The sequence below is a fragment of the Pezoporus occidentalis genome, unplaced genomic scaffold (assembly GCF_034315485.1).
Source record: "Pezoporus occidentalis ecotype Australia unplaced genomic scaffold, CSIRO_AGI_Poc_V1 ctg124, whole genome shotgun sequence".
Taxonomy (NCBI): Eukaryota; Metazoa; Chordata; class Aves; order Psittaciformes; family Psittacidae; genus Pezoporus; species Pezoporus occidentalis.
In genome coordinates, this window is record NW_026913038.1 from 1,575,663 (window position 1) to 1,601,702 (window position 26,040).

The 26,040-nt window shown below is 60.3% G+C and overlaps 2 protein-coding genes across 3 annotated transcripts in view; one reads left to right on the top strand and one right to left on the bottom strand.

Annotated features, from left to right (window-relative positions):
* LOC134158004 (serine protease inhibitor Kazal-type 5-like) overlaps positions 1-1,317 on the bottom strand; it is a 110,349-nt gene extending 109,032 nt beyond the window's left edge. The window contains exon 1 of the mRNA XM_062607555.1: positions 998-1,317. The gene's annotated coding sequence lies outside the window, so the exon portion shown is untranslated. The remainder of the gene's footprint in view (positions 1-997) is intronic.
* A 9,163-nt stretch (positions 1,318-10,480) lies between these two features.
* CPLX2 (complexin 2) lies at positions 10,481-25,846 on the top strand. 2 transcript variants are annotated; one of them, XM_062607561.1, is made up of 5 exons: positions 10,481-10,617; positions 15,204-15,300; positions 23,482-23,589; positions 24,085-24,260; positions 24,394-25,846. In XM_062607561.1, the coding sequence occupies exons 3-5, from the start codon at positions 23,559-23,561 to the stop codon at positions 24,589-24,591; spliced, it is 405 nt and encodes a 134-aa protein (XP_062463545.1). In that variant the 5' UTR covers positions 10,481-10,617; positions 15,204-15,300; positions 23,482-23,558; the 3' UTR covers positions 24,592-25,846. The 2 variants fall into 2 exon arrangements, with proteins under 2 accessions (XP_062463545.1, XP_062463546.1); XM_062607562.1 differs by lacking the exons at positions 10,481-10,617; positions 15,204-15,300 and adding an exon at positions 21,498-21,582.
* The last annotated feature ends 194 nt before the right edge of the window (positions 25,847-26,040 follow it).

Here is a 26,040-nt window from a genome sequence, read left to right on the forward strand (position 1 = left end):
CACATTATGCATCAAAGTTGAAATTCAGATCCCTTTTCCTCCATTCCCAGAGCGTATTTATGAGGCTCCAGGTATTCCTTGGTGCGTTGTGGTTTGCAGGAAGCCCCCAGCTGCTGCAGAGCCCGGAACCAGCTCAAAGAGCTGCTCAACTTTTGTTGCTTTATGATTTTCCCATTTTTGCTAAAATTGTTGCTGGGTGAGTAGCTGGGGACCAGGGGTTGGCAGAGAAGCAGCTGCTGCCTGTGCATGGCTCCCAGGCTGGTGAACACCCCCAACAGCCCTCCCAGGGTTTTCCCACCTGGAGCTGCTTCTCTCCATCCCAGCTGCACTTTACACATTCCCCAGACCCCTAAGTCCCCCCATCCCCTAAACCAGCTGCAGCCTGGTGTCTGCTGTCACATCCTGGATGAGGTTGGCAGCAAATCCAGTGCTTTTCCCTACAGATGCTCTGGTTCTGCTCCCTTTGGGGGGGTTCAGCAGGTTTCAAGCGCAGCCACGTCAGAAGGTGAATCAGCCCAGCCTGGAACCTGCACCCCTGGGCAGGGATGGGCAAGGGGGGGGGAGGCACCTGCAGGAGTGAAGAGGGGCAAGGCAGGACTGGAGCCTTCTTGCAGACAAACCCCTTGGGTTATGCACCCACCTGGTTTGCTGCGGGCAGGTCAGGAGGGGGGGATATGGGTGGCTCCTTCTTCCCCCCTCTGAGATCCCATCTCAGTTCATCAGGACAGGCCCAGCATCTGCAGTGGCTGGAAAATCACACTCGGTTTCCAAAAGGGAATGTAAAGTGTAAATCTCTGTCTCTCAGACACCCATTTGTTCCTCTGCAGTGAGAAAAGTGGCAAAAGCTTTAATTTCCAAGCTGGGAGGGAGAGAGACAATGATCCATCAGCAGCAGAGGAGGAAAACAGCAATTCTGGGATTACAGCAGCGGCCACCGAGATCTCTCCCTCCCTGGCAGAAACGCCGCAGGTTTCCCTGCCGGCCCCGCAGCTCTTACCTCCGCGCTGTGTTAGTGGGCAATTCGGAAGCCTTCATGGTGATGAGGATGGTTGTCGCAGGAGTGTTTGCCCGGAAGTGCTGGGCTGGAGGGGAGGCAGTGATCCCCCCCCTCCAGCTGGATTTCGCATGCAGAGCGGGCCGGCTGCAGCGCTCGGCTCTCCCCAGAGGTTCCCTTCATAAGAGGGAGTAAATTCCACTTATCTATCCAGGGGAGATTTGCATTTTAAATATCCCAACTCCAAATGTCACCCAGTTTGATCCCCTAAGCTGAACAAATGCAATGGAGCAGGGAGGGGGCCGGAGGCGGCTCGCTGCCATGGGCTGACGGGAAGAAAGGAAAAACCCAAGGTTAAAAGCATGCACGGATGTTTAATTTGGGCTGAGGCTGAGGATGGGAGCAAACATAGCAGTGACCCTCCCTCCCTCTCTCTTCCAGCCTCTGTTGGGCAGGGCACATGGGAACAGGTATCGGAGGTTTCAACCACTGAGGATTAGGGATTTCATGTTTGAGATTTTGTTTACACAATAAGACTTCAGACTGCATGGAGTGTAGGTGGATTCTCCCTGATGCCTGCAGAGGGATTAGTGCCTATAAGGCAGCCAGAATGAGCTAAAAATTGGAGAGATCAAAGTGCAGAAAGAGGAATCCCACATTCTCAGTGATGGGAGCAGAGAAAGAGGCCAGTGGTCGAGCCGGAGACAATTGTGAAGCTGGCCTCGGGGAGCATAGGGAAAGGCACGGAGCGTCCCTCACCCTGCAGCCACAGGGATACCAGGAGGCACCTCAGGGAGCAGATGGATCCCGGGTGTTTTCAGACCTCTCCTTGGGGCTTCAAAACCTCTCCTAGCCCACAAGAGAGGTTTGACCGCAGCCCTTCCCGAGGTCCCCACTGCCATGGGACCATCTTGGCACAGCAGAAGAGGGGTGTCCAGCCTGGACCCATCACTGCAGCGCTGGGGCACAGAAGGAACCTCAGCGCCATGCCCTGCAGGGAGGAGGCCACCTACCACGTCCCCCATAGCCCTCATGACACACAAGGAGGGGACATGCTTGCCTGGACCCGGGAGGCTCTGCCAAAGCCCTGGACCCACAGTGCCCAGCCAGTTCTCCTGCCTGCTTCCACTGCCCAGCCTAGTAAATGAGCCTTCTCTTCTTATTAAAGCCATGAGCTGATCCAATTAAAGCAGAGCACCAACCCTCATCCCCAGAAGGCAAATGCTAGGAATGTTTAAGGCATGAAGTTTTCTTGTCCCCAGTGCCTCATTAGCCATTCCAGCACCCTGCACACAGGGCATTGCCCCCTGCCAGCTCCCTGCCATAAGCAGTAGCTGCCTGCAGGTGGGGACAGGTAAATTCACCCAGGGTTCGAGGAAGATGTATCAGCCAGCCCTGCACAACTGCATCTTCGCTCCAGGGACCAGGAGCTTCGGGGGGTCTTTGGCCACGGCAGCCCACAGCAGCAGAGCTCACGTATCTGCAGGGAGCTCCTTTTTCTCCTTGGCATCTACAGTGACCAAGTTTGCTCCATCACCGTTCTCCGAGAGGCAGAAGGTGCGTGCACTCACCCCACATCCCTGAGCTTCTCCTGCACTCAGGCACAGGACACAAGTTTTATCCTCACCCCCATCTCAAAACCCACAGGCAGGCAGATGCTTCTTCACAGCAAATGAGTCTGAAACGGTTCAGAGAAGGACTAATTCCCTCCCTCCTTAATGCACGGAAGCTTCTTACGCTAAATCTATACAGACACAATTAGCATTATTCATATTCCATATGCTCCGGTCCCTTGTGATGAATATTAATCTGTTCCCGCTCCCAGGCATTAGAGATAACGGCGTTGCACCATGCTGCGCTGCGGTGCAGAGGTGGTCTGAAAGAGCGATGCTGCAGGTGAAGACAGTTTCATTTCCATGTTGGGAAGGGGAGGCTTTGCCTCTTTTTAGGGGTGGCTGGTTTATGGGGCTGAGGCAGGGCATCCTTTCTGCTCCCAGTCTGGGCTGAACTGGTCCCCACTGGGGCTGCCCCAGTCCTCCCTGGGCACATGGTGGGGCCAGACAACATGAAACCCTAACCCTCATTGCACCTTCCAGCTCTCAGCAGGTTTTGAAGGTGGGATAGGACTCAAGCCAGACTCTTCTGCCTCTGCCAGATCACATTCTGCAGACTTTCTGTGGCCGAGAAGTGGTCACAGGTGTTGCAGGATCTAAACCACTCTTCTTGGTGTTCCCCAGAGCACAAGCAGCTCTCCCAGCAGCCCAGAGCATCCCTGCTGCAGCACCCGGGTCCCTGCCCCAGCCGTGCTCCCACCTCTCTGCACAACATCTCCCTTAGAAAAGGGTCACAGGGCAGCAACACTCACCAATGCTGCAAAAGGAGCACAAGAAGAGGGGCAGAGGATATGATGCAGCAAATGCAGCTCGCCCATGCAGCCACTGCTATCTTGCAGGGACACATGGAGGGGGTAGAATTTACAGAGCTTTTTCAAACCAGGGGCCAACCTGCGTGCAGGCAGGGCTGCGTGGACCATTCCCAGCCTCATGTCCATCCGTCCGTCCTTGCCCTTCACACGTGGCTCCAGGCCAGGCCGGGGGATGCTGTGGATTGAAATGCCATACGTGTGGTGGGGGTGGAAAGGATACAGGCCAAGAGGCACTGCGTCTCTATACATCTATTTGCATGCTTAATCCGCTGCTGGGGAGTATAGCGTCAGGTCCCCCATCTGCTCCGCAGCTCGCATCATTAGCTGGCTGGTTTCCGAGGCGGCTCTGAGCAGAGGTGGGAGTGGAGCAGAGAGGGGAGAAGAGAGGCTGGTCCCAGTCCCACGCACCATCACATGTTGGCAGCCTGGGGAGCCTGGGGGGAACCCACCCCTTGTTGAAGCTGGTGCCTGCCCAGGGAGGGGTGTAAGTGGAGGGGGGTTGATTCCTATAGCTCCCGGGGTGTGGCTGAGCTCTGAGCTCCCCTGTGGGCAGTGTGAAGGGGACAAAGCTTCTCCTCACCTCTCATGGATGCTGCCCACACTCTAGCTTTGCCCAGAGGGGTGCCCAGGGCAGCAACAGTCCCCATAGCTGGTCCCTATCCAAAAGCAAGCCTGGCAGCACGCACAGCCACCAGCCCACACACACAGGAGATCTCAGCTCCACTGCACGGATCCATTCACATCAACCATTCCCACCAACCTGGGACGATGACACTGGGACACAGCCCCTTTAAATCCCTGTACTCACAGACCAGGCAGGACACTGTAAAGGGAAAAATAAGGGAAAAAATGATTTTCTTCTCCCCGGCAAGCCTGGATTGCTGCCCGTTCCCGGCAGCGCGCTGCCAGCACTCCCACACACCGCGTGGCACAGGACTGCAGAGGCCAGCGTGGGATGGGGGATGCCAGGGGGGCCGGGGTGCAGTGAGGGCTCCCCATGCCGGACATCCCTGCTGGGATACCACGGGTGTGGCAGGGCCCACGGGGCCCCTCTCACCCTGGGGTGCACAGCACAGCCCTCTGCTCCATTACCTACCCCATCTGCCCCATTCTGCAGGGCAATTCCCATCTCCGAGCTCTAAAAAGGCTCAAACTCAGCCAAAATCCCTGCTCAGCTCCCCAGGCTGGTGCTGCAAGGAGCAAGCTGTGCTGAGCAGATTGGGATTTCTCAGCAAGCAGCAACAAAGAGGGGGTCAGAGGGATGGAGGGGCTGGGGGTGGAAAGCCTTGCACCCCCCCAAAGTCACTCTCTGCCTCCGCTTTCACGCCTGGCTGGGTTCCTTCATTACTTACCCAAGCTGTAAATTGTCTCATTTGGAGCACACCATTTATCCCTGATGTGCACTTGAGCAGCCAGATTTTGTTTTCAGGTGTGTAATTAATTTTTTTAACGTGATTTCTCTCCTAGGAAACTGCAAACAAACAGTTCCGGCTTCCAGGGCTGGGCAGCTGGGGTGAGCGGCAGGGCAGGAAGCTGGCAGGCAAGGAGCCGATAGCAGATCCTGCAGGATGTGAGGAGCTGGGGTTTTGCTGAAGCTCCCCGTGCTCTCACTTTCCAGCTGGAGCCTCATCCTTCTGTGCAGCCCTCTGCTTCCTCCATCACCACCATGCTCCCCGCGGGCACCGGCAAGGCCTTGCAAGAGGAAGCAACAACCGCTTTCCCTGTTCCCAACTCAATCTGCTGGGAATTACCATTTTTATTAAGACCTAACATGCCCTTGGCTGCTGGGAATGTGATTTGCTCCTGGAATGAGATTACAATGGCTCCTAAGGAGCCCATAGCTGCAGCTGCCCCACCATGATGATGCTCCCATTGCTGGCCAGAGGCACTTCCTTTGCTGGATGCTTCCAGGCATCTCTGCTGCTGGGAGAGGCTGTGCTTGGGCATGGTATAGGGAGGATCCCTGTGGATGCACCACCCCAACCTCCTTCCCCTCAGCTGGGATGTTTGCTGTTCAAGGATGATGCTGGGCTATTTTTGCACTGACCATCACCTCTCACAGGGCAGGCACAAGGGAGGAGAAGCAGCAATTGAGGGTGAGTAACCTCTACCCTTGCTGCGCATCCCTGTGCCCAGCTGGGTGTGGGACGGGGGTGCCTGAGCACTGCTCTGTATCCCAAGCCAGAGCAATCCTCCTCTGACAAGCAGCACAAAAAAATCACCTGCTATGAATGGCAAGCACATCTCTTCACCTCTCCTGCTGCCAGGGAAGTTGTGATATGATTTTTGTCAGTGGTTTTCCAGATGAAAGGACACGAAAATCACCTCCATTAGCTGGAAAGGTGGGAGAGTCTATGGAAAGTGTACTTTCAGGGCTGACTCCGTGTAGGTCCCAGCCCCCTGCCCTGCAAGACCCCTTGGGCAAAGGGTGGCAGTTTGGGGGCATGTGAGATGTTGCGGTGCCATCCCCATGTGGGGACTCAGCCAGGGCCAATGCTGCAGGAGTCTGGGGGTTGCTGATGCGGAGCAGCTTTATGGCTCTGCACCAGCCACCCCCAAACTCCTGCAGCATCAGTCCCAAAGATGCTCTGCTGTGTGCAGGCTCAAACACAAACAAGGCAGAGGAGGCTACAGCTGGGGACACCGCTGGGATGGGTCCCCTGCATTTCTCTGATTGCTGTCCCACCAGCCACAGCAGGTCCCAAGGGCAGCAACTGCCTGCAAAATAAAGCCATACTGACCACCCCCCCCCCCAAGAACGATGCTCCAATAGATCCCCCCCCGAACAGCAGATGCCACCATGGCCCCATGAAACAATGACCTCCTGAGGGGAGATGCCACTGCCCAGACCCCCCCAGACCTGGAATCCTTGGGGGTATTTTTCCTGCATGTTTAAGTCTATTGTGACTTTCTGGAATGGATGGCGCTGTCCTGGGGGCCATAGGAGGGGGCTGAGCACTCTGCTCCGGCATCCTGCTGCCCTTTGTGCTTTCAGATTGCCTTCCAAGGAGCTGCTTAGCATTCGGAGCAGGCGCCCGTGCTATGTCAGGGCAAAAAACTCTCATTTGCCTTCAAAAACACATCGATCTTCTGCAGCCGGCCATGAAGGGCATCATCTGCCCTCCAAAACAGGACAGAGGGCATATGGGGGCCTGGCTTGGCTTTCCCAAACACAGACAGGATGGAAGGACCCAGGTCCACACTCCATCCTGCAGCAGCACCCCACCATCACATCAGAGTCCCTCACCCATCACCGCCCAGCTCCACCAGCCCCTGGGTTCAAAGGGAAAGGCATCAAAGCCCTGATTTCTTTGATTTCCCTTTGCTCCTTTTTTCTCCAGCTCCTCCTCTGGAGGAGTTCAGCTCCAGGTACTGCATGCACAGAAACAGAAACAAAAACACCCAGGAATTCCTGCTGTCCCTTGGAAATTCCTGGTGGGGGTCCCTGCTGCTGAGCTGATGCTGGTCACTTGCTGCCCCAGGTTTGGTTACTGGCAGGACCATGGGCAGGCTCCATTCTGGCTGTCCCCAGCATCCCCTCCATCACCTTCTCACCAGTAACCAGCACCTTTTCCCAGAAGGTCTGGTGCCATGTGAGGGTTATAATCTTATCTGCCTAACAGGAATGGTTGATTATCTGCCTTCTCTCTTCTGATAAGGGCCTGGCTGCAGGCTCACCATGCGGAGGAGGTAATACTTAAATAGCTTCTTTTCTTATACTTCATGTGGGGATTATTATGCCTGTCTTGAGTCCCCCTCCTCTGCTGCCAGCATGGGAAAAATCCCCGCAGTGGCACCATCTGCAGCACTGCCATTGGGCAGAATGTGACCGTGTCCTCTGGCACCATGGGATTCCTTCCCCTACCCATGCACAGTGGATATGTCCTCCCGGTCACCTGCAGTGGCACAGGTAGAGCTGTGGTGTTGAGCATCTCCTGCATTGCACACACCAACACAGCCACTGCTGACTGCCATGAAGGGTGAAATGTGTCACCACAGGGACAAGTTCCTGCACACCAGGAGCCTGGGGACCTTTGATCCGAAGTGTCTGCTTGCATCTAATCACAGCTACCCCAGCACCACCAGCACCTCCAGCGACTGGTGTCTGCTGCCCCTGCAGCCTCAGCAGAGCTGCTGCCTCCCCGGTTCCTAGTTGGAAAGTTCCAGGCTTCTATATGAAAAGTTCCAGGCTCCAGATGCAAAGGAGAAATGGGTCCTCTTCCAACCTGCCCATGGCCAGCTCCTCCTGGTCACTTCAGGAAAATGACAAAGCCGGTGGCTCCCATTAGCCAAGTGAAGGCTGGGGTGAAATACAACTATTGATCGGCCCTCTGAGTTCAGCAGCAAGGCACACACAGCCCGCAGCTGCAATCAATAGTGCCAGGGAGGCATTTGCTTTTGCTCTCGCTGTTGTTTATGTGCCCGTTCAGGGCTCCAGGATGAAGCCTGTGCCATGTCACCATCCAACACAGCTCCTACATGGTCCTCTGTGGTCCATCCTCCCCCAGGCTCTACAAGCCTGTATTTCCACCCACAGGAGTCAGGAGAGCAAGAATGCTCCCTAGTGCAGGGCAGGGATGAGCACATAAAACAGTTCTCCCATGCCTGGAGCCTCTCCATACCCTTGGCTCCCATGCCAGTGGCATGGAAACACCCACAGGGACCCTCTGCCAAAGGATAGGGTGACAGGCACAGCCTCCTTGGTGTCAGAGGTCTGTGGGTTCCCTTCTCAGCCAGGGATGCTCCGTGCACACAGGCTCCTATCAGAGCCATGCTCCTGACCCGCTCCCCATGCCCAGAGCTGGCTGCTCTGGAACCTCACGGGACACGCAGAGTTGGGGCAGGGAGAGGAATGGGGTGAAAATCCAAGATTTCCATCCCTCCAGAGGAGGATGTCAGCAGGGCAGGCAGAACTACACTTCCCAGCGTGCCCTGCCAGGCGCCGGGGGGGAAGGCTGAGACCCAGCCACCAGCTCCTCCCTGCTCCTAAATTATTCTCATTATTTATTTGTGGTTTTTCTGCACTTAACCGTCTGCCTCGTCCACTTAATTGGGGGATTATTGCCACTACCTGCCCGGCCGCCAGAGCCCAACTCATTACTGGGGCTTATTTATTAGCAGTGAGGCAGAAGAAACGCACCCTGCAGCTCTCTCTCCTCCTGCGCAGGCAGCTGGAGGTGATGGAGGAAAGCGAGCAGGGGCCAGGACACAGCCAGTGCTAGTGGGCATGGGCACCGTTTGGCCAGGACCATGTCAAAACCAGCCTCTGCCAGGCACGGAGGCATCACAGCAGCCTTCTCCATCATCTGGCAGCAGCCTGGGACACCACAGCTCTTGGCAAAGCATGGAAGGAGCAGCGAGAGCCTGGCTGCTCCTTAAAAGTGCTCCTCGAGCTCAGGAAAGGTCATTCGCACAGCACTGTCCTGCTCACAGCGAGGGACCTCGTCTCCTCAGCACAGTGGTGGCTGAGTGACAGCCACACGGCAGGGCGATAGCAATGGCTTATGGAAATCCACCACGGGGAGGCAAAGGGGACGGTGCCCCCCAAGCCAGCAGCACCTCACAGCTCCTCTCTGAACCGCTGCTCCCATCTCCAGGCAGGAGAATCCAGGAAGAATGTGGGACAGCAGGAGGGAGCCTGCATATTGAGTGCTTTGATAAATAAAACATGGCGAGAAGGCAATGAGAGCTGCCCACTTGGCTGCAGGCAGCTCTGTCTGCGGCAGCTGCATGGGGGGAATTCACAAGCGGTGCCACCCCGGCCGTCAGGACACCAGCCCCGGCGCTGCTCCTCCGCTCACATCCAAGTTTTGCTGCCTCAGCACTGAGGGGGATTGATTTATTCATCAGCCTCTGCATCCCGCAGCAGCCCTGCAAGGAGTGGTGCAGTGAGCTGCTGTGCGATGTGATGCGTGGCACGGCAGGGAGCAGGGAGGGCTGACCCCAGAGGTGGCTCCCGGCTGACCCACATCCTACCTGCCATGATGCTTGGATGAGGGGGGATTCCCTATGGTGGGGAATGAGAGCAATAACTCCCTGGGGCCACACTGCTGAACCCTCCCCAGGCACTAAGGCACAGCCATTCTGCATCCCCTTTTCAGGGCAGAGAGGCAGGACTGTTTTTCAGAGGACAATTGAGATCCCAATGGCCAAACCAACAGCAAAGACAAATTGCAATGCAAGAAACCAATCCAAGAAAGCACCAACCCCACAGCAACTCCAGGGCTTGGCAGGAGCTGTTCTGTGCACCCACAAACCCAAAGGAAACCCAGAGAACTGAGAGTTTTGCCTGCCTGCCAGGGAAGAGAGGGCAGCAGTTTGTGGAGAGGGACTGGGCAGGGAGAGAATGAGTCCCAGCAGGGTCTCAGGAGCCCTCTTGGCCATGCTCTGCACCAAGGACCAGGCCCTGAGCCAGAGTTTTGACCTGTCTGTGAGCCCTGTGGACCCGCAGCAGGCTCCCAGCTCATCATCACTCCTGTCCTCAGGATGTCCTGCAGCAGAGCATGGGCAAAAGCATCTTCAGGTGCAATGGGGGTCTCCCATTTGGGTAACACCACTGGCACACCAAGACCCACAGAGCTGCCCTGTTTAGAGACTCCTCCTCTGGGGGGCTGTCAGTGCCATGGGTGGGGAACCACTGACTCTGGCGGGAGAGAAATGCTGGCTCCCAATGGGGAGGATGAGTCTGGGAGGGCACTGCTGAAAGGCAGTGGCCAGTGGCCACGCGGGCTGGTACTGCGGTGTGGCTGCTACAGGTACCGAAGATGCAACTGCTGGGGTCCAGGGGCATAGCCAGGTACAAGGAGGATGCCTGTGTAAGGGGGAGCAACTCCCGGGTGCTGGCGGCAGAGCCAGGTAGCGGGAGGAGGATGGTCGGATAGCAGGGGGGCAAAAGCGGGGCTTCGAGAGGGGTGGCGAGGTACCGGGGAAGCGATTATGGGGAACTGAGGGGACCTGCCGGGCAGCGGGGGCAATATCCGGGACCGGATGGGAATTGCCGGCTGCGGGGCCGGGGGCTGCCGGCGGGGCGGGCCGGAGGCGGGCACGGAGCCGGCCCCGCCCGGGAGGCCGTGCGGCGGAGGGGGAGCCAGCACCGGGCCCCCCCTTCCCGTACCGCTCCCGCCTCCCTTCCGGCGGTGCCTCCTTCCCTGCGCCGGGGGCGGACGGGGCGCACCGGAGCCGCGTTGAGCGCAACCAGGTGGGTGAGGGGCCGGGCCCGAGGTGCCGCAGAGCCGGGGGGGGGGGGGGGGGGGGGGGGGGGGGGGGGGGGGGGGGGGGGGGGCGCGCACCGGGATCGGCCCCGACGATCCTCCCGGGGCCGCCGGCTTATGTAACGGGGCGGCGGCCGCGGGGATGCGGGATGCGGCATGCGGAGCGGGATGCGGGGAAGGATGCAGGCGCGAGATGCGGGGCTGAGCGGCGCGCCAGGACTGCCCCTCTGCAGGGATCGGGAAGTGGGGGACGCCGGTGTGGAGAGGATAGCATTAGAAGGGCTGTCACCCCCGGACTATGCTTTGCACCCCCCCTCGTTCCAGCCCGTCCTTGCCTGGCCATCCCCTGCAGAGCAGGGAGAGGAGGGGACCTGGTCCCCCCAAACCCCCTGCCAGAACCCAGGGAGGCTCCACACAGCCTTCTGCTGTCAGGAGCTCCTGGTACCCACTGGGCTCTTCCCACGCCTCCCCATCACCGGCTTCCTCTTCCATCCTGCTCCCAGCGGCTAAGTCCAGCCACCCGTGGAGCATTCCAGCTGCACAGTCCCCAGTCCCCGGGGCTCCAACCCCTCTCCCTGCTGCACCGTCCCTACGAGGTCCCTCCCGTACCCCAGTCTGCAGCCCTTCTCCCCGCCGTGTCCCCAGCACTGTGGCTGCAGCACATGGGGCAGGTGGCTGCTCTGACCCAGGCCTGGCAGCACGCAGTGGCACTGCCACCCACATGGCACGAGCATGACCGGGCAGCCACTGCCCGAGGCAGGCAGAGCGGTGAGTCAGAGCAGTAAAGCGAGGCTGGTACCTTTGCTCAGGACAGGGCTGATGGCTCAGGGCTTCTCCGTGCAACCAGACGGGCTTGGAGCGCGGTGGCAGCTGCTGCATGAGGTTGGTGAAGGAGCCAGAGTGATTCAAGCCAAGCTGAGGTGCTGGGTTTGGCAAATGAAGATGAGGAAGGATGGGCCAGGCTCAGGGTGCAGAGAGGTGCCCTCCCTGCCAAACCTGCCCTTATCCCCCCACAAGGCAGGACCTTGAGGGTTGCCAGGACAAGCTCCAGCATGGCCGGGGAAAACAGAGAGCTCAGCCTGCGGCTGGCAGCACCACTCTGGGTGTCTGACCCTGGGGAAACTGGAGACAGCTCTGCTGAGACAAACCAGCACAGAAAAATGTCTAAAGTTTTCCTTGGCCATGGGCTGAGTGTTTGTTTCTTTGGTATCCTGATGTGATAACGTCCGTATTGAAATGACCCCACCAGACAGAGCTGTGAGCACCCACAGCACTGAAGGGTGGCTGCGGTTTGCACCTTGGCTCTTCCCTGCAGCCTGACAGGCCCGGTATTGCTTTCTGGGAGCCGAGGGATCCCTATTGGTTTGCCCAGCACCGTTTAAGCACTGGAACTGAGAGGTCCCAGCGGAGGTCAGGTACTGCAGGGAAACCCTGCGGGGAGCAGATGGTGACCACTGGCACAGCTCCATCCCCACCACTGGGCCCCAACACATGCTCCCATGGCCCAGAGCTCGAGAAGTCTGGTCTGGCAGTGGTCATGGTCACTGCATCCCAGGCTGCTGCCCTTCCCACCAGCACAGAGCCGAAGCCCTTGGGCATCGTGCTGCCCAGACACGCAGGGCCAGACCCCCCTGCCTGGAGCAGGACCTTCCCAGTGACCAGAGGATCCCTGCTCTCGCCTGCAGCTTCTGCATGTTCCTGCCCAGACCTCCCCATTTGTTCTTATGCCAGCATCATCCTCGAGTTTAAATGATCCTTCTCCCTCCCCGGTGTTTACTCGCTGGGTGTATTTATAGAGAGCAATCAGGCCTGCTCAGCCAGGGTAAACAAGCTGCGCTCCTGCGGGCTGCTCTCGCGTGAGCACTCTCTGCTCACTCGTCCCAGGAGCTTTCCCTTCCGCCTCTCCTGGCTCCACAGAGCTTTCCTGGCCATGGAGGCCTGGACCATCTGACCCATCCAGCCATGGGCTTCCTGGGCCATGCCTCCAGGCTCCAGTGTCTCACAAGGTCACCCAGTGCCTTGCCAGGAGCCACGGCGATACCAAGATTTATACCTTAAAACTTTTAAACACATGTCACCTTTTCTGTGCTGTTCTGCACCACAGGTACCTGCTCCTCCTGCAAGCAGCCAGGCAGCAGGTCCACCCCTCCCTAGCTGGTGCCACCAGCTCCTCCTGTATCACTCACCAGAGGTTCAGCAGCATTTCATATCTCAGCCAAATCCCAGAGCCCAGTGATGCTGTGACCCAGACCTGCCCCGGCCCGTGGCAAGATGAATTCTGCATTAAGGTTTTTGAGGCTGAGGGTCTGCTTTTTGAAGGCAAGGCAGTTTGGGTCAGGTACAGGACCCCAACTGGGAAAAGCCTCTGGGGGCTGCCTAGTGCAGCATGGCACCCCGACCCCTTTGCATCCCTGTATGAGAGCCAGGACAGTGCACTGCTAGTGCTGCATCCAGTTTGCAGATACTTCCCCCAAGCATTGTGGCTCTGAGCCTTTCTTCTCACCCCAGTGCTCAGACACAGAGGTGATGGCAGCCCCAAGACACCTAAGGGAGAGCATCTCCTTTATGCAGAAGCACTTTGAGATGTGGCCCAGAGTCTCCCAGCCCCTGCACCCCACTGCTCCCCTTCCCCAGCCCACCCTCCTCCACAGACATTTGCACCAGCTCAGCTCACAAAGCAGGGTGCCAAGAGCTGGAGGTGCCAAAGCAGAGCTGTGGACTCGCTAATGCTCTCATCTCGAACATCAAGTTTTCACTGAATGCTGTGTCTTTTGTCCAGACCTCAGCTGGATAAAAGCATCCCTGCCAGCGCCTGGGGACACCACAGTCCCTGGAGCTGGGGGGGTCCTGGCACTGTCACCCTGCTGTGTTCTTCCCTGTCCTCTGCTCTGGCTGCAGTTGTCTGGTTGCCCGGACAGACAGACTGAGCTGTCCAGGTGGGATGCATATTCATGGTACTGGCAGGCTCTGCCCATTGCAAAGGCAGGGAAAAAACCGCTTTGGTCCTGCTAAGATAAAAAATACCCTGCAGGGATCAGAGCAGGAACCCCCGGACCCTCTGCATCCTCTCGGGTCCCTGTGCAGGGGGTCCCTGTTCCACCCTCTGCAAGGGGTGGGAAGGGCAAAGAGTGGCTGATGCACACCCCAGGCTGTGGCTGGCCAGGCGAGGGACTGGTCCTGTCCCAGCCCAGCTGTCTGCTTGGCACGGAGCTGTCTGGAATCCAGCCACCCCCCGGCACACATCCCTGCAGCACTCCGCAAACCGTCTTACCCCGCTCCGCAGCCTCCCCGCAGACTGAAGGAGGCAGCGGTTGTCCCCAGCAAAGGTCACCTTCACGCTGCTGCTGAGCCCTTCCCAGGCTGAGCTGGTGGCTGCATTTCCCAGGCAACAATCACCATTTGGGGATCTCCTCGGGGGTCCCTCTGCCCCTTCCCCGCAGCCCCCAGAGCTCGGGGTCCCTGGGGTGAGCCTGAACCCTGCGAAATGCAGCGCTGTGCCCGGGAACTGGGGCCAGGCATCCCTGGTCTGTAATGCCTTTAAAAGGCAGGCTTCATCCATCCATCCATCCATCCATCCATCCATCCATCCATCCATCCATCCATCCATCCCAGTCCCAGCTCCTCCAGTGTCACTGTTTGCCTGTGTTTTCCCCAGCTCCCCTGCGTCATACATTTATCTCCAATTTGCCAAAGCCTCCCTCCTTCCCTAGGATGGAGGAAAAGCCTTTGCTCGAAGTCAGGATGAATTTGTAACTTCCCCAGGAACCTGCTCCTAGAGTCAAACAACACAAATCACACTCATGGCACCCCCCATCGCAGGGGCACCAGCAGCACTGTGGGGATGAATCACCCCAGAAACTCCAGCATGGCACCCAGCACCCTGGTACCTGGGTGTCTGCACAGCCCCTGCTCAGGCCAGCATCCCCCTGGAGCACCCCTGCATCCCCCTAAGCATCACAGAGGGATTCCAGGAAGGGACAAGATGCCAGGGCAGAAGCTTCCTGAGGTCCAGCCACAGTGGGGAGCCCAGAGCGGGCCCAGCCTTTCTCCTACTGCAAAGTCTGAGCAAAGGCTTTTGTTCGGCAGCTTGTCTTAACTTCCCATTATGTTCTCTGAAGAAGGAATTCATCATCTGCAAGCTGAGGAAGGCAGAGTTAATGTGAAATTTTAAAACCCTCGGATAGTTGAGAGCCCTCTCAATATTTAATGAAAGCACCAAACTCCCGGGTGCCTGCAGAGATGGCCAGGGGCCCTCTGCCAGCAGTGGAGATGGTGTCCGTGATCCAGGAGAGGACCAAAGACCCTGATGGGCTGCCACCTCCTGCAGCCTGCCCCTCTAGGCTCCCACTTGGGTGACAGTGCCTCTTGGCAGCAAGTTGCTCCCATAGTTGGAGGTGGGATGTGGGAAGTGCACAGACACACTGTGGGAGGTGAGCTCTGCAGGCAGTGGTATGCTGTGTCAATCACCCATCAAGTGATTCTGCTTTGTCCACCCCATCCAATCCTTGGCCCCACCATGGAGCTGATCAACACTGTTGACCAACCTGACCAACACTGTTGGTGTCTCCTGCAGGCCCTGTCTCCTTGCGATGCTCAGCCACCCCTGCGAGGTCCTCGTCCCCCTGTGTTAGGTGTGGAGCCTGCAGACGCCTGGCACTGCACACACCAAGGTAGGCAGCGCTGCCCTGGCTCCTGGGTGGACTGCACCTGTTCCATGTGGTGGAGTGCAGCCACGGGGGGTACAGAGCAAGTTGGGTCCCCCAGGGATGGGGAGGTCAATCACAGGCATCCTGGTGAGACCCCATTGCAGGGCGAGAGGCATCTGCACCATGAGCTAAGCCCACGGGAGCGTGGAACAGCTCAGGCTCTGGGGTGGATGCTGGGCACATGGGGACCGTGGCAGGTGATGGTGACTGTGGGGCTGACACAGGGCCAGGGTTTTTTTTCTTTCTCTTTTCTTTGCTTTTGAAAGCCCCCAGATGGGAAAGGTACGAGCCAAACCCCACTGCGAGCAGCCAAGAATGAATTTCCTGGCCAGAGCCCCAGCCGCTCTTGGAGCAGCGCCGGGCCCATCCGGCGTCACGCCGCAGCGGAACCCCCAAGTACAGGCAGGCTGGGGCAGGTCTCAGCTGGGGTGGGCAGTGAGACCCAGACCCCTCCCTGCTGCCCCCCACTGCAGGGGTCTCACTCTCCCAGCACCCCGAGTTAGGGCAGTGTGGGCTCATCCTGCTCCCACCAAGCTGCAGCTTGGATGGAGCCCAGTCATCCAGATGTCCCCCCTACACTGCCCCAGAGCACCCCACCATGCAGCCATCTGTTGCCATTGAAGGGCAGGGTGTCCCCGGAGCTGTGGCCTTCGGATGGCTCTGTTGCCCATGGCATGGGGCATCTCGGCTCCCAAACCTCCCCTCTCATGGGATGCAATGGATCCTTCTTACCTGAGAAGGCAGATGCTCTCCCAGGGCTGGATTGGGAGTTTGGTAGAGCAGGACCATCCATCACAGTGTCCCCACTCCTCTCGTGCTCCCACTCCCCAGCCTCAGCAGTGCAGGGGGTGTTAAAGCACCTCAGGCTCTCTGCCCTCATCTCAGGAGCCCCAAAAAGCTCACAGGATCTTTGTAAAACCAGCACCTCTATCAGCACAACAGGGAGCTGCACCCAGGGGCTCATTTTTGAGGGTGTCTTGGCTGGAGGGGGGAACAGGCAGGGATTGACACTGCTCTACTATGATCTGGATGCCCAGTCTTGAGCTGATTGTGTCCTTGTCATTCATGCCTTTACCCTGCCAGTGAAATGAGGGTGGGTATAACCCCTCCAAGGCTTTCTGCAGGGAACGGGTGCCAAAATCCCATCCTGACAGAGAGCCAGGAGGGGACCTTTGGGCATCTTCTCCCTTCACAGTCCCAACCACCTCCATCGTCATCACCTGCACAGGCCCTGCAGGGGATCCCAGGGCAGCAGGGATGGAAATCACAGTGTGCACAGGCTGGCTCCTTCCCTGCAGGAGATGGCTGGGGAGATGGGGAGGGACAGGGAGGCAGTGGAGGGGTTGTGGGGGGCTTTTGTGTGCTCCCAAAGGAGTGCCCGGTGTGCTGCACCCAGCTCCGCACTGGGCCCTGCAGAGCTGTGGGGGTGTGTGTGCCTGCCATAAATATTGATGGGGTGGACTCAGCGCAAGGGTGTCTTTATATACAGCGATTGGGATGTAAATGCTGGAAGTACCTGCTGTGTGGGCAGGAGAAAGCGGTGTAGGTAATAGCACTGAGGCTGAATGCACAGTGGCTTTTTTACAGGGAGGTGGGATCCATTCTGTATAGGTTGGGGAGGTGGGAAGAGCACAGGTGAGTAACCCCCGGGGTCATAAACCTGTTTGGGAAGTCAGCCAGGCCCGCAGCAATCCTAAATCTTCCATGTGAGACTGCAGCGAGCCATCGTGGCTCCCACAGCCTGCTCCCCGCACAGCCACACCAGGATAAACAGCGAGGGGCTGCAGTGCCTCTGTTTAATAATGCATGGCACAGAGGCACCGGACGCTTGCTGAGAGTCGGGAGCTGCGGGGACAAGGAGTCACCACTGCAGCACTCACATGGTGGGGTCCGTCCCAGCATCCTCTGGATGTGGACACCTCAGGGGTCTGGGTGGCCCTGAGGCTGAGGCTGGGGGAGCAGAGCTCCTCATTGCAGGGAACAGAGCAGCAGCAGCAAAGCCGAGGCGCTTGGTCATGCAGTGGCTGATATCCCACCACACTGGATGCTTCCTAAGTGGAGCCTGGAGCTGGGTCCCTGTCCCCTTGGGCACTGTCACTGGGAGTCCCTCTGTCACTCTCTCGCACAGATGTAGGTGTAGATGGTCTTTTTGGGGAGCTCTGGGAGCATCTTTCCCTCTCAGGCACCATGCTGGGAACACCTGGAAGCCAAGGGCTCAGTGTCCTCCTTGCCCCATCCCTCCTCAGCCACAGCCACTGCGGCTCACACACTGGCTGTGATGCCCAGGACGAGCATGCTGGGTCCTGCAGGCACCAGTTCACAACCAGCCCCTGCAAATGGCCCCTCTGGGGGATGAACACATCCCTCACTGTGCACAGTGCCATGATCCAGCCCCACCAACCATCTGCTGCAGCAGCTCCCCGACACCCACTGCCCGGCCCACTCTGCACCCCACAGCACGGAGCTGGGCAGGGATGGGCTGGGGGATCCCCACAGGCAGGAGCAGACAGACAGGTCTATGGTAGCAATGCCGATGGGTCTGCAATAGTGATGGTAATGGGGCTGTGGTATTAATGCAGATGGACGCACGATAGTGATGCACAAAAAGCCACAGCATCAGCCCTAATCCAGACAGCAAAGCCCAGAGCCAGGGAGATGTGGGCAGCCTCAGGGCATGTGGCCAGCAGAAGTTATCCTGTGAGGGTGGCTCCAGAGGTTAATTTGGCCTGTTTTCTCCATCCCTCTCTGGTGAGCTCAGGGCCCCCCACTGCAGTGCTGCTCCCACTGTTGGGCAGAGCATCGCGGCAGAGCCAGGGTCAAGCCATGGCACCAGCCACCTCCCTGCCCACCATCCCCCGGGCTCATGGCACACTCCTGTGCCAACCCCAGAGCAAGACCTGCATTCACACCCATGCCTGTCATGGGGGGATAACAAGGAAATGGGTCCTGTGGGGCACCCACGTGTGCTGGGGGGACTGTGACTTGCTGCAGGGCAGAGCAGTGGCTCTGGCACCCCAAGGGCTGGACGTAGGCAGGTCTTGAGCACCTCATGCTCACCCTGACCACAGCATAACAGAGTGACCCCCGGTCCCCCTCGCAGCAGCGGGAGGGACAGAGTGCTGTCCCTGCAGCCTGTGCTCAGCCGCTGCGCTGGAGGGACCAGCTCCAGACTGATGCTGTAGCACGGTGGTGCCTGCCCCCATTCCTGTCCCCACCGGGTGCCAGCCCCAAGAGGCCAGGGCTGCTCTTCAGAGGTGCAGCTGCTGCATGTTCTGTGCTGCCTCTTCCCCTTCTCCCCGCTGCTGTTTTTGTTTTGTTTAAGAGGCTGGGTTACGAATTTTAAACAGCCTCCTGAAAAACCCAATTACCTCCAGAAGACAACCTGATAAAAGCTGCCTAAGTGGCACTGTGGAAATCGCCTTGTGCAGCAGTGGAGGGAAAACCAACATAATAAAGCCTTTGGAAATGGAGTTAACCACTTTTAATCCCTCGGTGCAATGAGAAGGACCAATAATTATTTTCTGCAGAGATGGGGGGGGGGGGAATAACTGAAATAACTGCCCTGTGGTAATGAGTGGCAGCAGGCTGGGCTGGCAGTGCTGCAGGGATGGGTGCAGATATTCAGGGACCCTCTTCCTTCTGCTATGGAGCTTTGCAAGGGCCCACAGAGGCTGTGACCTTGCAGGCTGCAGGGGCTGAGGGCAATGCTTGGGGCAGGCTTGGGGTGGATGCAGTGGGTGATGTGGCAGCTAGCTCTGTGTCTTCTCACCAGGTGGGGAGCAGAGCAAGGTGCTGCTGGGGCCCTGGCACCCCTGGTGAGCCGGTCCCCAGGGGCAGCACTGGGAGCTTCCTCCTCCATCTGCCCACAGCTGCCCCCCATCCATCCCATCCCACCAGTTCCATCCTTTCCTGACTTTCCAGGCAGCCACCCTGCAGGTGACGCTGCCCAGGATGATGACAGGGACCAGCTCTGCCCAGTATGTGCCCATGCTGGGCACAAGTGATCTCCCATCACCAGGAGCATCCTCCAAACGCCAGCCAGAGCCAGCTCAGCTCTGGGGCTGCGGTGGTCTCTATGGCCCATCCATGCAGCAGGGGTGTCCGCAGGGGTTGCAGGGCAGGAGGATGGAGGTGATGCCCAGGGCTGGTGATGAGCCTTTGGCTGCCCTTCCCATGGGATCCCAGCCAAGCAGGGCAGACTTGGACACCTGCCAGCCCGTCGGCTGCAGTTGTGTGCCGGCACCAGGGCAGTTTGGCCACAGCTCACGTGAGCTTCGTGCTTCCCACAGGAGCAGGGGATGGGGCCGCTTCACCCACCTTGCACCCTACCTGGGGTCCCATGCTTGGGGACAGCATTCCAGGCCAAGTCCCGTGGAGGGCAAGCCCAGCTCAGCACTGCACCCCGGCACAAGCAGGGGCCTGCCAGCTTGTCCACAGCTCATACTGGGAGCAGTCTTTGGGCACGCTGGGAGCTACTGGGGGAGGATGTGCTTAATGAGCCGAGGCATCTCCAAAGATTGAAAGACTGCAGGACCCATCCCAGGAACAAAAGGAGGCGTTTGTCAGGCGCTGGGAGACGGACGCGTTAATTCCTGCTGGCTGTCACACTTATCTGTAATGAATTTGTGCTCCGCTGTATTATTTTTAATACAATAGGAGCGGTGCCGCCCGCCCACCGCCCGGCTGCCGGGAGCGCTGACGTCAGCGCCCGGAGCAGGGCTGCCGCAGGACGGATGGACGGACAGACGGACAAAGCCTGTCTCAACACCCACCGTCCCACCTCGCTGCCCACACGCAGGGCACGAGGCCTTTATGCCATGGAGGTGGAGAAAGGAGTTTGTGGTCAAGGAAGGAAAGGGAGGAAGGAGGCTGAGGGCTTGGGACTGGTGGGGATGGAGTGTGCCAGGGGGTGTTTTGGGAAGCGGTGAAGGGCTGAGGAAGAGGGTCCTGGATGTGTTGTCCCCATGCTGAGACCCGTGACAGCCGTCAGGGCTGGAGTTGTCAGTGCATGCGCATACAGTCGGTGCCGTGTCCCTATGGAGGTGTTGGGCTGGCTCTTGGGTGCTGATTTTGCCCTCCTCTTCCCCAGCAGCAGCATGGCTCCCCAGTGCTGCCCCACATGCTGCATCACTCCCATCCCCCCTGCAGCAGCCCTGCCAGGTTTTGGGGGGCATCTGCAGCCTGTCCTAGCCCCTGCAGGCTCCCACACATAGAGGTTGGGGGTCCCTGAAATGACCCCACACCCAGACCCTCGCCAGCACTCTCCTGGGCTGTAGTTACATGATTCCCCGCAGGGCTGCTCCTCCAGAGCCTCACCATTAAGCACCAGCGATCCCCAAAGCCCGGCTCTGAGCACCACTAATCTGATTTGCTAAAGGCTCGTCTCGTTTCTAATAACTCAGGGCTGGATTAATTAGGAGGCGCCGGCTGCCCCTGTGCGGGGCATGCGTCTGTCCCCGGGGTCTCTCCATGCATTAAAATGAGGGTGGGAGGCCCAGGAGAGCCCTGTCCCAAAGGCTGAAAGAGCCCCTCTCTCTTTGGGCAGGCACAGAGGGCCCAGTCAAGGTGATGTTCCCTGTTTGGGAACCCCCCTGCTGAAGGGGGTCCTGAGCTCTGTGGGCATCATGGCTTTGATGCCACTGCACTCCCCAGCAGCAACCTCTACCTGAGCACCCCCACCAGCCATGGGACACCCCGGGGGCAGGCAGCACCAAAAATCAGAAGCTGGGGCCTCTGAGCGGTGGCTGTTGGTGGGGGTGAGATGGTTTATGAGGGACTTTCAACTCCTGCAACCACCCTGCACCGCTGCGCAGGGGACGAGGTGCCGGGTGAAGGAGCAGGGGGGTGCGGGACTGGGAGGGGGGCAGCTCCCCGGTGGCTCCGGCCGATGAGTGGATTAATGCCTCGTTTTGCCCATTAATTGCCGCGGAGGTGAATCATTAGCCCCGCGCAGGACGCGCTCCCCCATCCCTTCGCTGCGGGAGCACCGGGAGGGGGGGACCCTTTGGCATCGAGGGGAGCGGCGCGGGCTCCCCGGGACGGTTTTCTGGGGGTCGTGCGGCGTTAACCGGGGGGGGGTGGGGGTCCGCAACCCCTCCCTCGCGGGGCCGGGCTGCGCGGTGGCGGGGGGTGTCGCCCCGGGCGGGCCCACGCGTGCCGCCGGGGGCGGGCGAGGGCCGGGCCGCGGCGGGGCGGGGCGGGGCCGGGAGGGCGGAGCGGCGGCAGCGGAGAGCGGCGGCGGAGCCGGTGAGTGCCGGTGCTGAAGGGACAGCGCCGCCGCTGCGGCACCGGGCGGCCCCGGGCGGCGGGCGGGGCCCCGCGCCGCATCCAGCGTGGGGAGGGGGGGGTAAGCGGTAGGGTCCCCGCGGCACCGCGTCCCCTGCACGACCCCCCTCCCCTCCGCGGCTTCCGCCCCCCCCCGCCGCGTCCCCGGTTTCCCCTGCGCCCCCGGTACGTGTCCCCCGTCCAGGGTCCCTCCCGCGTCCTCTGTGCTTCCGCCCCCCCCCCCCCCGCAGTGTACCCCTGGGCTCCGCAATCTTTGCGGTGCCGGTGTCCCCCGCATGCTGGGTGTCCCCTACGTCCCGTGTCCCCGCTGTCCCCCCGCCCTCCCGCCCCCCCCCCCCCCCGCCGTGTTCCCTGCGTCGCTGCAGCCCGTGCGGCCCCGATATCCCGGCGCTTGTCGGTGTCCCCCGTTTGTGCTGTGTGTCCTCCAGCGTTGCCCGTGTCCCTGCACCCCCCCGGTGTCCCCCACCGTACCCCGGTGTCGCTGTGCCCCCCTCATGCAGCCCCCGCGTTCCGGTGCTCTCGGTGTCCCAATGGCCCCCGGGTTTCCCTTGCACCTTCCCTGCAGCCCCGATGTCCCGGCGCCCCACGGTGTTCTCGCGGCCCCAGTGTCCCCTGAGCCCCCCCCTGCAGCCCCAGGGCTAACCACGGTACTGCCTGGAGGAGCTCCCGTCCCCGGTGCTGGGAACAACAAACTTCCCTGGTTCCCGGTTTGTGGAGCCCCCCAACCCCACCGCGGGGTCCCGGGGTGGGGGGGACCCTCAAGGCTGAGGCACACATTGGGACGTGCACAGACACACACACACTGCAAACTGCACCCCCAGACTGCGAGCACAGCCCTGCAGCCCCCCCAAGCACAGAGGGCATGCGGGGGACATGAGCAGATACCCCCTTAACACCCCCCCCCCCGCTGCCTGCAGCCCCCTACACACACACACACACAGAGCATGCAAACAGCCTGCAACACCCCCACACGTACACACAGTCTGCAAACTGGTGTGCACCCCCCCCGTACAGCCTGCAAACCCACGGCCCGGCACACGCAGCCCCCCCCCAGCCCGCAACCCCCCCACGCAATGTGCAAACACACGCAGGCAGCACAAACACGTACACAGAGCACAGCCTGCAACCCCTGTGCTCACGCTCACCCGTGCGAACCCCCACACGCACATCCGCAGAGCTCGCGAACCCCAAAACTCATGGGTGCACACACTCAGAGCTTGCAAATAGGCTGCCAGCCCGCACACCATGTGGGCACACGCAGCTTGCAGCCCCCCAAGCTTACACATGCACACACACATGCATGCACACCCCCCGTGCAAACGCAGCCTGCAAACACACCTCTTGACCAAAGCTCCATCCTGCACACAGTGCCCTGCACGCTGTCACCCATCCCCAGCACCCGCAGGGATCACACACACAGGCACAGGCTGCTGCCTGCAACCCCTACAGCCCCCAAACACCCTCACAACCTGCCAACAGCCTCTTCCCCTTTCCTCTGCAGAGCACATGCACTGCGATAGACACGCGCGCACATGCAGCACCCCGTGTCCTGCTGTGCCGCGCTGGCAGACCCAGGCAGGGTCTGACACCCCATACACCAAAGCTGGGGCTTGCAGTGGGTGATGGTTCCCCATCTCTCCAGCCCCCAGCAGCACCCCAGGGCTCCTGCTGCTCCACTGAGGGCAGAGCTGAGGTGGAAGGTCCCTCCACAGGTCCCCAAAGCTAGTGGGGATGCAGGGAGAGGGCTGAGGGGAGCAGGCACAGCCAACAGGCAGATCTGCCGGTCCTGGGGCTGGAGACACAGAGGGTTACGTCACGCCTGGGCAGGGTCCCCAACCATGTCCCTCTCTGCCCATGCAGGTGGCCCAGGTCAGCAAGCCCGGACAGCAGTGGATGAGCGCTGGGCACTGGCCTAGCCGCACACACACTCCGGCACCATGGACTTTGTCATGAAGCAAGCACTGGGCGGTGAGTGGCCGCTGCACCCTCTCAGGGTCCCCCCTCCGGGAGCGATGCTGGCTCAGCACCCCGGGGAGCATGGTGGGGAGGACATGGTGGGGGGACGGAGCCATGGGGAGAGGCAGCAGCAGTCAGGAGCTGCCAGTGGAACTCTCAGGACTCCCATTCCCAGTGCCAGCAGTGCCAGGCTGGGAAATCCTGGCTCTGCTGCCGCTAAGTAGGATTCCCTGGCGGGTCCCCTGGGTGCCAGCACCAAAGGAGCTTCTGGCGTCTCCCCCAGCTGATGCTGAACTAGGACAGCACAGGCAGCCCATGGCAGTCCCCATCCCCAGAGCCTCCAGAGCCCATCTGCAGCTGGCTCCAGAGCCGGTGGCCCTGGGGATGTCCTGGGTTGTCCTTGACCAGAGGGGTGCTCCATGTCCTTCCTGCCTATACAGGGGCTTCTGCAGCCAGCACCAGGCTGCAGCACCCTTGGGAACCAGCCGATGGTCTTGTGCTGTGCAGGGGCCACCAAGGACATGGGGAAGATGCTGGGGGGTGAGGAGGAGAAGGACCCCGATGCGCAGAAGAAGGAGGAGGAGAGGCAGGAGGCCCTGCGCCAGCAGGAGGAGGAGCGGAAAGCCAAGCACGCCCGCATGGAAGCCGAGCGGGAGAAAGTCAGGCAGCAGATCCGTGACAAGGTGGGCACTCACTTCCCCTGCACCCACACCAGGATGGGGCTGGGGAGGGTGTCCTGAGGCGGTGGTGATGGGCACAGGGCAGAGTGTGGGCAGCACCCACTGCCTGCCCTGCTGAGGGCCTGTGTCCTCACAGTATGGGCTGAAGAAGAAGGAGGAGAAGGAGGCGGAGGAGAAAGCTGCGCTGGAGCAGCCATGCGAGGGCAGCCTGACGCGCCCCAAGAAGGCAATCCCGGCGGGCTGTGGGGACGAGGAGGAGGAGGAGGAGGAGAGCATCCTGGACACCGTCCTCAAGTACCTGCCCGGCCCGCTGCAGGATATGTTCAAGAAGTAACAGCACCACCAACCCTGCCATGGGGTGCTGGGGCACGGGCGCACGATCCCCTCCCACCCCTCCATCAGCTCCCTTGACCGTGGAGGGGGGCTGTCCCACACTCCCTCCTCATCCCCTCCTGCCCTTTTCCCTGGACCAGACCAAACACCCGCCCCGTCCTGTCCAGGCAGTGCCCCCCCACCACGCCAAAGGGGATCGGCCCTGGCTGGACAAGGCGAACCGGGACCAAATGCACTGATGTAACCTCGCGGCAGGCTGGGGGCACTCCAGGCCCTACTGGCCCCCGGGGTGGCTCCCCATGCCCCTAGCCCTGCCCTTCCTGCCCTTCCAGGGGACCCCGGCAGGCCTCTGCTTGCCTGCCCTTGTCCCCAGCACTGCCATCCCCCTGCCCCATCCCGCCTTGGGCCATGCCCAAAGCACAAAGCCAGGCGCCCTGCCCGCAGCTCCCCCCATCCCTGGTCCCCAGGCACGGGGGTCCCCTGGGGCTGCCCGGTGTGTCCCAGCATCGGGGGGTTGGAGGGGACCCCCGCACCCCTCCCTGCATCTCTGGCCCCATAGTTAAAGCCATATCAGTTAGACTGCAATACTTCAGCACCGGCAGGAGCGGGCATCACGCTCTGCCAACCATGTACAAAGGCACGTGTGGGGCAGGGACCCCCCCTGCCTCGTCCCCCCCAGCCCTGTCCCTGCTGTCCCCACCACTCGCTCGTCCGTGTCTCGTCCCCGCTGACCCCTGTTCTCGCGTTGGTGTCTCTGTGCCAGGGTGCGCCCCGTCACTCCATGCGTCCTCGTGTCCGCTGCACACCCTCCCACCCCCCGAGTCCCCCCTGTACCCAGGGTCACCCGCAGCGCTGAGCCGAGAGCCCCCCACTGCGCTGCCGGGGGCCCCTGCTCTGTTCCCTGCAATAAAGCCAGCACGGGGCTGAGGGCTGCCAGACCAGGAGAGCCCGGCTGCTCCCAACCCAATGCTGGACACACAGGTCCCCTGGGCCTGGGAAGGGATCCCTGGGCAAGCATCCTGGGTACGTCCCAGGCTTGCACCCCAACAGAGGGATGTGGGGGAACAGCCTCAGCCCAGCCCTTGCAGCACCGTGCTCTGCTCTCCCCATGCTTCCTCTGCCACAGCCCCCAGCTGCTCACCAGGGCCCTCCCCGGGAGGAGGCGGCGGTCAGCTCTGGGCTCCACAGACATGCTGTGACCATCCTGCTCGAACTAGTCTTTGACAAAATAATATAATAAAAGGATTTGTACATTGCTTCTTTTCAGTCCTTGCTCCCCTGAGGTCCTGCAGCAGCTCCCTCGCCCCTTCATCCCCCTGCGGGCTGAGACCTCTCAGCTCATCACATTAGGAGAGGCCACAGGGCCCCAGCGAGGCCATAGATGAAGGGAGAAGCCACATACAGCCCCCAGAGCCCTGTGCAGTCCAGCTGCCTCTACACACCCCATCCA